This window comes from Colius striatus, chromosome 1 (genome assembly GCF_028858725.1).
Source record: "Colius striatus isolate bColStr4 chromosome 1, bColStr4.1.hap1, whole genome shotgun sequence".
NCBI classification, from domain to species: Eukaryota; Metazoa; Chordata; class Aves; order Coliiformes; family Coliidae; genus Colius; species Colius striatus.
In genome coordinates, this window is record NC_084759.1 from 131064012 (window position 1) to 131075135 (window position 11124).

Here is an 11124-nt window from a genome sequence, read left to right on the forward strand (position 1 = left end):
CTATATGTAAGCTATCATTACAACTGGGAGAACTATAACTCCTCCAGAGAGACAGGGTTTTTTGACCTACATGGAACATTTTTCACTTATGGCTTGGCAGTTTCCATAATTTAAGGTAGGAAACCTGTGCAGCCCTGCACATACCCACAATTTTGCTGTTGGGCATAGATTTCCATTTCTAGTATTTTCTGTGCTGTATGAGCAAATCTCTGCACACTCTCAGATTTATCTTAGTACACCTTGCAGATTTATACTCTTTGATTATTTTCTGTGACAAACAAGCTCTGAACATTTTTATTTCCTGGGGATTCTGTTAAATATCAGTTAGCTACTTTTCCTGACAGAAATGGAAATATGTGCATGCTAAATACCCGTTTCTGCTTCTCCATCTGAAGAACATTGATGGAGCAAAATATAGTTTTAAATTAACTTAATGATTCTTATTGATATGATCTACATACTTCTGTGTTTGATTCACTTCACAATTATACCAGGTCTATGCCAGTGCAAGATCCACCAATATCAGATATATAAATTCTGATATAGAGGGGAAAATGGAGGATGACGACCTTGCACTCAACTGATTTACCTCAGATAACACTGGAGAATTTCACCAAATTATACTTCAAATTATATGAGCTAGATAATACATCTTATGGTCTTTTAAAAGCAGTGATAAACCTCCAAGGTTTGGAAAGAGTTGTAGAAATGTACAGGATACTAATTGCTCTCACTACTCTGTGCTCTAAGGAGTACTCCACTTCTCTAAATACAACCTCCCTCTGGAGAGATAGAGCAGGTTATTGTGCATTTATATAAATTCTATTCCAGCTCTGGCCATTTAACTCTCCTTTTATCACCACTCTAAACTTACTTGAATATGAAAATTATCACTTGAATGAATCTGAGACACTTTAGACATAGATTCACGATGTTGTTGTTTGGTTGATTTTTTTCATCTCAGGCTTTTGTAATCGCTGTCACATCTGATTTCATCCCACGCCTTATGTATCAATATGCGTACAGTCAAAATGGAACCATGCATGGCTTCATCAATCACACGCTCTCATACTTCAATGTCAGTCATCTCAAGGCTGGGACACAGCCAGAAAACTCACCATTTGCACAGGATGTTTCATTCTGCAGGTAAAGTGCTTTTAATGACAATTTGCATAGACAAAATAATTTCTTTTGGTATTTTTTCAGACTTTTTTTTTTTTTTTCCAAACGGGAACTGATACTATTTATCCCTTTAAAAAGGTTAATTTAAAAATACAGTTTTAAGAGAATTTTCACAATGTTACAGGGTTCTTTTTTTGAGTGCATTAAGAGCCAAAATAAACAATTTAGCCAGACTTAATTACATTAAAAAATCCTTTCTTTATCAAAAGGAGTAACTTTCAATAAACCAATGAGTTTTTAAAATGGACACCCACTAACTAGAACCAGGTTTGCTTTTTCTTTTTGAAGTTCAATGCTTACATGAGATCTGAGTTTCCAATATATTCTGCCCATCTTTAAAAGCTGTGGTGTTCCCCATCTACTTGTCTTATATTTCAGATCCATCTTTTCAGATTGGGGAAACAAGGCTCAATTTCCTTTAGAATATGTCCAAAATGTCTAGTCCACTGTTCCCATAGTGCCAGCTACCTATGGAATAGTTCCAGTTTGCATGAGAAATCACTATCATGGTTCCAGGTCTCTCAAAGTAGCCTTTCTTTTTTAGAAAAATATACAGAAATTCAAAGAGCTTTTTTAAGGCCAGTACAACTCAAGGTTGTTCAAAACCAAGCTCCTCAGTTCAGTGTAATATTCAGTAGCCTGTCTCACCTTCCTTTTGGATTCCCTTGAAATCACATTATACTTAGCCTCAACAATGGTAAGAAATCCTCACAAAACTTACTTGTACATTTTCTTTGGAAGGAGAGCCCTGATTTGTATGTTCTTTACTGCACACAGGTCTTTAATCGGTTTCCTTGTTTTGATGTATAATATATTTGCATATATTGGCTGTCTTTTTCTGATATGTGGCAGAGTTTTTCAGTCTAGGACTGCTGACAGCTGCCATCTGAACCTGTCCTGGTTCTAAAACTAGTTTCAACTCTTTCCTGGTTTCTTTTCTCAGACTCAAGTCTCTGCTCTCATCCTTTCATTATGTGATTTTACCCTGCGAACAGTTTGGCTGAGGTGTCAAAGTGAGATTCTCAAAGCTATCACCATACTCTTTCAGAATCAGTGTCAAAGAAAGGGCACAAAATCAGTTACCAAGCAGAATGAAATAACGAGACAAATCTTACAGGTTACATTCACATACCATCTAGTATCAGACTGGTCTTTTCTTGCAATATTGGTTTATTGAATACTCAGATACTGGCAGAAAATAGTGCTGGTATTGCAGATAATGTAAATATCAACTAGTGTTTTCTGGTCAGAGCTTCAGAATTCTTTCTTCATTTCTCCTACTCATCTAAATTTGCTGTGCTTGATAAATCTGTATTCAAAACACAGAGTTCTTCATTACTAGTTCAAATGATCTCTACATTTCTGCATATCAAGCATTCAGCGTTTCTTAAAGGAATTGTGTTTACAGAATAGATAAAGGTAGTTAAAGCAGATGAATTTTTTTTATACCATTGTGTCTACTAGTCGCTTGTACAAATCTGAAAGAACAGTTCTTGGCATAACATAGAAGGCTTGTAACTAGAGCTAGTTAGAATGCTCATTTTTGTCCTACCAAAATCTTCATTTTCATGGTAAAGTTAGGGAGAGAAAATATTTCAAGTAAATCAAACATTTTGTTTTCAAAAAAACTCCACAAATTTTGAATATATGCTGATTTTACCCTTCTAAAAATAAATTAATTTCTAAAAATGGAGACATTTTAAAGCAAAATGATACATTAAGTTTGTAATTATGCTTCTAACTGGTGCTGTAAATTGCTCTTCAAAACATGTCACTACTTTTCACTGATTATTTACGGGATGATACTCTAGCTAAGTTTCTGACATAGCCAAAAACCTCCCCTTGTATCTAAAAGATTTCATATTTCTATACATAGATTCTACACATCTATGAAATCAGGGTGGATTTTTTTCCATTCTCATTTTATTAGGAAATAAGATGTTGTGTTCAAGTGGCTTCAGAAGTGGTAGATGAAAGTTCTTCAATGAGGCTTACAAATCAATACCCATCTTAGAGTATGTATTAAATATTGTAACCATTTTCAAGAAAGAAATCTTAAAGTTAGCATTATTCAATGTTTGTGCATGTTTATGTCCTGATCCTGTGCAAGCAAACCTTCATCACAATTAGAATACCGCTGATTTTAAGCGGGATATTTATCTCATGCAACTATAATCCATGAGTCCGTTCCAACCCTTGGGATTCTGGGATTCTGTGAAAAGTTATGCATCTCTGTTCCTTCATTGGAAACAGAGTAAATACAAAAAGAAATCCGGCCCCCTAACTCAGACAGTGCTCTTGCAAATGCCTTTGGGACCTTCTTACCTTGACTACAGTGAAGGCTAGATCAGTACACAGATAAGACTCCTAACTTTCAAGCAGGTAAAAAGAGCATGTAGGTCAAAAGAGCTTGCAGGTAAAAAGACCATGTAACTCAGCACAGTCACGTCCCAGTGTCAGGAACTTTGTTAAAGGAATCTCTACTGCCTCTTGGGAAGCGGTCATATGAGAGTTCAGAGCAGACTGAAAGCTAAAAAACAGCTTTCCAGTACTTAAAGCCACATGCTGTGCTCTACCTGCTCCTTTGCTTGTGTCAGATAGGATTAAAGCAACTTAAGCTCAGGGCCTGTCCTCTTTCTCTTCTCAAAATGCTCCCTGAGAGCTCTGCTATTCCCGATTTCAGTATATTTTGGTAACTTGCTTCATTGTATAATGTTACATGTGAGAGGATGCATCATATCAGTACTTGCTGATAGAATTGTAAGTTTGTGAAACACTTTCCTGCTCTCTGTTCCTAGCACTTTTCAATTTGTATCCCCAAATTAGCCTGTGTTTTCCTTCAGCAAGTATCTTGATCCATATGGATCTCCTACTTTACTGTGACTTTGCTGCTTTTGCTTTTCTGCTGCTTACCTGGTCTCGGTCACTGGCCTCTATGTGTATGACTGCCAGTGTATTTGGAAATGTGTGCATTAACTCCTCAGATTGGCATAGATTCAACAGAGACAAAATATAGGGAAAAGGCAATAATCCACACTGGGTATAAAAGTGGTCTTTGCCTGATAATATGAAGCCCATGCCACTGAGGAAAAAAAATTAAATAAATAAAAAATTGCAAACATGAAACATATACAAAATGTTTGACCATATACTAGTCTGAATGAGAAACAACGACAGCACTTCTGTTCTATTATCAGGAAAAAATTGGGAGAATAAAAAGTATCAACATCCACATGCTCTGTTTCTCATTATCACCAGCTGCACATGAATCTTATCAAAATCTCAGTTCTGGACCAAACTAGCACTGTGATAAAGTATGGGCTATCTAGCTTGTGTCCCAAGAGACAAGCAACAAACACTGTCCCTTAAGCTGGAAATAAAATCTGTTTTTCTGTTTCTGGCAAATATGTTGGGAACAAGCTGACCTCTCTTATTCTTAGATTTCTGTGACCTCTAGAGATAAATGTGGTTACAATAAGCTTGCATTTTGCTCCTTACGGGCACTGCCAGAGATTAAGGTATCTCAAAAATAACCATAACAGGCCAGAAACAACTCTCCCAAAAAACATCCAGAATACATTCTTCAAATATTTTGTACACCATTTTCTACAACCCTGTGAACTCTTTGACACTGCTGCGAAATCAACATTACTGTAACATCATCCTGATGCATAGCATTAGTTGTAATATTTTTTTTTTTTCAAAGCAAAACAACATTTGTGTAGCTGAAGGTGAATTAAAAGCAAACCTTGCTAAGTTATGGGACGTTTTTATTGGTTTAGTCTTTTTATTCTTTATAACATGGTATGGTAATGGACTACATGAAAGCATACTGATCCCACTGAAGAGAAGAAAGTAGCAGATACAGAGTCTTTAAAGGGACTTTTTTCTTATCATAACTCTGCTCCAATACTCAGAAAATATTTTAAGTACCTTTAAATTAATTAATTTTCTTAATGTTCTGGGATTCATCTCCTCTACTCCCAGTGATCAGTGGTGGATTCTACCGCGCTTCCCTGAACAATTCTAACATACTGTTGCATTACCGAAGCACTGCTTCTTTGTGATCCAGACATGTTTTCACAGAATCATAGAATGGTAGGGGTTGGAAGGGACCTTTAGAGATCATCTAGTCCAACCCCCCTGCAGAATTAGGGTCACCTAGATCAGGTCACATAGGAACATGTCCAGGTGGGTCTTGAAGACCTCCAAGGAAGGAGACTCCACAACCCCTTTGGGCAGCCTGTGCCACTGATCCCTCACCCTCACAGTGAAATAGTTTTTTCTTATATTTCAGTGGAACTTTTTGTGTTCCAGCTTCATCCCATTATCCCTTGTCCTGTTGCTAGCTACTATTGAAAAAATGTATGTCCCAACCTCCTGACACCCACCCTTTAGATATTTATAAATGTTAATAAGATCGTCCCTCAATCTCCTCTTCTCTAGACTAAACAGCCCCAGTTCCTGCAGCCTTTCTTAGTATGAAAGATGTTCCAATCCCCTGATCATCTTGGTGGCCCTGTGCTGGACTCTCCCCAGAAGTTCTCTGTCCCTCTTGAGCTGAGGAGCCCAGAACTGGACACAGGACTCCAGATGAGGCCTCACCAGGGCAGAGTAGTGTGGGAGAAGAACCTCCCTTGACCTGCTGACCACACTCTTCTTGATGCATCTTTGCATCTAGTTTTCATGTCAAGATCATGTGAAAAAGGCAAAACTAATATATTTTTCTAATAGTCTGTCTTTTTTGTCACACAATATACTTGTCAAATATTTTAGCATGTTTTTCTGAGCTCTGGCTTCAGTTTTGTTTGTTTTGAGTCTTGCTTTGTCTGCTCCATCCATCCTCATTTCCCTAACATTTCTCTACTCCGAGCATGTATATTTCTTTTTTACCTCAGAACTTTTATGTGCTCTATTCTTAAACCACATTGGTTACTTCATATTATTTTCATTTTCAATGGTTTTAGAGTTGTTTACCGCTTTTGAAACACATTGGTCTTTGCAACTTTCTTTGTTGTTCCTAGCATACTCACTGAATCAAATATTTTAAGAATGAAGAATTGAAGGGATGAGGGAAAAGATGATCTTTTATAGAAAGAAACTACCTGTAGAATGTAGTGGCTAGTAAAGGCCTGAGGTCTCATGTCCATAGAATAATTAAAAAAGGAAGGTAGGGAGGAAGCCCAGCTACCTTGTCTATAGCTCTGACAACATCTCCTTTCAGCATAAATAATTTGCTAGTGTTCTGCAGAATGTAGATTCAGGCATCACTAAGCAGTGTGATTTCCAGCTGAACCAGGTGACATTTCCATGGAATCTCATGTCCTGACACATTTACATAGTTTGTGAAGCCCACAGTACATCAAATGGAAAACCACCACAGCTGCTGACCCTTCCAGGTGAACTTGGGCTCTGTTTAAAGACTGGGATTGATTTATAGTGCTAGGCAAAATCCACAACAAACTCAGTGTTTTTCCTTGGCTTTGATGCTCAAACAGATTAAATTAAAGGGAACTGACTCTGGTCCTCACTGTAGCACTTGAACACAGATTTGAACAGAACACTGGAGCCCACATTGTACAGAAAGTTATTCAAGGGTGGGGGAATCTCACAGTGCAAGCACAGCATAGGACCAAACAGGAATCCCATGTAAAACAGAATGGAGAGCTTGGCTGCTGTGCACACACCACAGAATAAAACAAATAATCCAGTCTAACACAGCTCAGATAATGCTTTAACAGATTCATACAGTCCACAATTTATAGTTGTTTTCTCCTCCTCTTTCCTTCCCCTCTCTACTGTGGGCTGTACTTAGTGTCCAGTATAGAACTACATCCAGTACTTCAGACTGAATTTGGGGGGGTGTTGGGGGGCTAGGTAGCAGAATGGAATGTAGGACGTGTGTGGATTGTAAATGTGGGTAGATCCTGAAGGTAATTTTGGTAAGCACACCTGCAAAGTGAAGCTGACAGCTTTTATATATGAACCTTCTCCATTATCCCCTGACAGAGGCTTTTCCACAGTCTAATGAATCTTACTGTCAGGAAGGGTTTTGCGGTATTCAAAACAGATTTTCCCTTTCTTAATTTCATCCCATTACTCCTAGTCAAACATTGTGAACAGCACTAAATTATCCCTTTCAGTCCTAAGGGCACAATTTGTGCATGGTTATCACGTCCAACTGTGGCTGTTACTTACCAAAGTGGAGCAATACATGTGCTCTTCTTTAATCTTTTCTGGTGACTCAGTCCACTCAGTCCCTGGATTGTTTTGCTGAACCGCCTTCAATTTGTTGCTATCTTTCTTTTTTTTTTTTTTTCTCTCTGGAATCCCCATAGCTGAATGGCTGAATGCAACATTCCAGGTGTGGCTTTACCTGAGCTCAGAGCAGGGCGAATACCTGCTAGCACCATCCATCATCCATCATGCCTTTTGTTTATATAGGCACAAGTCATACTGTCCTGCTGCCATATTTCAAACTTGTGTTAACTTGCCAGCCACTGTAAACTCCAGGCTATTTTCTTTGCATTTTCTTTCAAACTCTATCCTTTCAATGATCCTTCAATCATTTTATTTTTAATTACTTTCCATTTCCCCAGATTATTCTCATTGTTTTTCCTGTCTGTATTTCTTATTGCTTTCTGTGTTTCCTGCTATTTGCAAAACTTTCCAATTTAGGAGCATCTGTGACTTTTATTAGCCTGTTGTTTACTCCCAGATGATTGATGATAATACTGAAAGCGTAAGTCTTTACACTAAACCACTAAGGCTCTGTTTTATCCTGTTTAAGGCTAGACAGTTAATTTAGAAAGTGCCTTTTCCATCACTTGTATGTAAATGTAAAGACAGGAACCACCAAAGTGTGAGTTGGATTTCACATGGTCTGAATTATTCCCTAAGTTAATCATGGTTTAGGTGAGATGAATGCAAGCTTGTCTCCTTTAGTCTGGAAAGGCCTATCTCCATGCTTCAATTTCAACAGTTTGTTCCCTGTACACTGAGATTAATTTAACATTAACAAAAAAGAGAACATTTGTAAATCCTGGAATATCTGGACATTTCCAACATCAGAACTATGTTTTGATTTTGGTTACAACTGTGAAAACCAGACTAAGCTTGCTAAATTCAGCTCTAATTCTAGAGTCGTATTTCATAATAAAGGTTGAAGTAGGAACATTTGGAGGATTTGATTCTTTAGGTTTTATGACTGAAAAATCATGTTAATCGAAGCAATTGATGCAGGAGGAGATTGCTGGAACTGTGTTATAACTGAGCTGTCTCCATTGACAGGTTCAAAGACTACAGAGAACCACCTTGGTCTCAAAATCAGTATGAGTTTTCTAAACAGTACTGGGCCGTCTTATCTGCCCGCTTGGCTTTTGTTATTCTATTTCAGGTAAGTTTATTGAGTTGCTGCAATCTCACCATATTATATATTATAGTAAATGAATTGAAACACATGTACTAAAGAAGCTCATGTCCAGTAGATTTTTTTCTGTTTGCAAACAGTCTAATGTGCTTGCACCCAGAGAACTGTGGCATACTTCCTCATCAGACATCTCCTCTCCCTTTAAGGAAGGGAAGCCCTGCAGACTGCATTAGCTCCTGGCAGTAGCAGTGATCCCCAAAATATCCTAGATTTCTTAATGTTTCAGCTAACTGGACTTGATCAACTTTTACACTCTTAGGAGCACCAATTGTAAAAAGCACATTAAGTGCTGTGTGCTCCTTAAATGCTATTCTCTACCTAAAGCAAGAAAAAAACCCCACAAGTAATAAATCCTCCAAGGTCTTTTGCAACTTTTTATAAGCAAATGAAGTAACTTCTCCCCAGTGTGGAGATTTCATTGGCAAGAGATCACAGTTTGCCTTCCGAATGGCAGAAACCTTTTTCTCTCCTCCATGATCAAGGATCTCTCCACAGTCAAATTAGGCCCGGCTCTCATATTGAAGTCATACTGTCTTTTCTCCTCACCTGCCAAGTAATCCTAAGTGTGACTGTGAGTCTTGCCTAGTTTATATTGTCCTCTTCTGCTTCTTTGCTCTGTCTTCAGTAATTTTCCACCACTGGCTGCAAAACATTTGAAATCAACTGGTTATGCTGGGCTTCAAATAGCCTGCCTGTTGTTCTGCCAGAGTACATTCCCTGGTTAATTAGCTCCATTGTCTCAGATGGAGACAGAGGGTTCATGCTAGTAGCCTTGTCAGCAAACATTCTCACACATTTTGAGGCATTACACAACACTGCAGTTTTCAAAGCATTATCGTGATAATATAAACCCCAAAGTCTAATCTATCTATAAATTTCACAAACAAGCAAAACTTTTTGCTCAGTCTGCTACCTGCCTCTGTGTTATAAGCATTGCCTGTAATGACCTTGACACTTGAGGCTCAGGGCTGTAGCTTGCACACTGCTGTAGAGTAAAATATGCTGCTTGTCAGCACACAGAAGGATTTGAGAACAGAATGACCATGAAAGCTGTCTGCTGTCTGCTCAGGCCACATTGGAAACACATGCGTGAGGTTGTGTTGGAGATTCCTTTCACTGATGTTGCCCTTATAGTAATGGATTCAGAACTCAGTCTCAGTGAATTTGATGTTGAGAGCTGAGCACCTTTGCGCACCTGCAAAGAATAAGTCTGGTTTAGCTACTTAGGCCGTGAATCAATTGATGAATCCAAGTCCTTTCACATTTCAAACTGAAGCAAGTATTTAATTCAGCTTCTTCACTGAGGGGAAATTGTGCACAAGCACAAGGCATTCCTTGAACTAAGGTCTTCCTCGACTGCTTACTATTACACACTGTCATCAAAATGTGTTTGATTCCTGCCCCATAAGTATTGCAAAGTTTTGGTTTTACACCAGTGTAGATATTTTGGCTTTTTCATACTTGCTTCACGGCTGATATTGTTTTTGCAGAACCTGGTAATGTTCCTCAGTGTTCTGGTTGACTGGATGATTCCTGACATTCCCAAGGACATCAGTGAACAGATCAAAAAGGAGAAGAGTGTGCTTGTTGACTTCTTCCTGAAGGAAGAGCATGAAAAACTGAAGCTGATTGAAAGCTTTATTGAACATGACAAGGAGAAACACAAAAATGAGACCAAAGGCAAAAGAATCCGGGCTGCCAGCTTTGGTCAGTTTAACCGAAGTCAGAAAGGCAGTTTCAACTCGTTTAGCTCACAACACACAGAAGTGTGACTCCTTAGGGAGGAGAAAACATACTGTGCTTACCTTTGCAGTACCTGCTTAATATGTGATGTGATTCTGAACCTGGAGCAAGGAGAAAGAGCAACACGGAGGCTTCTCTCTCTTCCTTAGAAACTCCATATGCAAGCGTATCTGTTATATTTTGTATGCTATGTGGGCTTCAGCATTTTCAGAGTTTTATACTGTGGCTGTAGCTGGTCCTCTTGGTGATACACAAGGGTTGAGTAGGCAGGCAGGATTTCTCCTCACTCATGCAGTCTCTGCTGTAGGACCTCAGCTGTTCCTCTTCCTGCAGATACCCTGTGGGGCACAGGGAATAGAATTGAAACTCCTACTCTAGTACCTACCTTTTGACAGATCTGACCAACCACGGCAAAGTGTGCACAGCACATGGTCTCATGGCTTGTAGCTGCCAGCAGATGGTTTATAACCATGTGGAGTCTCAAGGAGTCATTGTGCCTTCCTAATGTAAGCTGACACTTGGTGCTGTCTTTATAGAGTGAGCAGGGCTGCTGTTAAGGGTACAGAGCTGTAGGAACAGAAGGGCATTTTCATCTACAGAGGCATTGGGTTTTGCTTAGCAGGAGCTTGAATGCCCTTACTAATGAGCAGAGAAGCCACAACATATGCATCAGAATCAAGCAAAACTGCTAGAACCAGGGAATCTCATTGTTATTCATTGTCCTGAACAAAAATATAATTAAAAACAAAACAGAAACCCCAAACCCTGCA

General features: G+C 38.7%; 1 protein-coding gene across 1 annotated transcript in view; it reads left to right on the top strand.

The window, feature by feature from the left end:
- Positions 1 to 10383, top strand: part of ANO2 (anoctamin 2) — a 185868-nt gene extending 175485 nt beyond the window's left edge. Inside the window, exons 23-25 of the mRNA XM_062007412.1 lie at positions 965 to 1146; positions 8473 to 8578; positions 10102 to 10383. Of these exons, the coding sequence (XP_061863396.1) occupies positions 965 to 1146; positions 8473 to 8578; positions 10102 to 10383 (570 nt within the window). The remainder of the gene's footprint in view (positions 1 to 964; positions 1147 to 8472; positions 8579 to 10101) is intronic.
- The last annotated feature ends 741 nt before the right edge of the window (positions 10384 to 11124 follow it).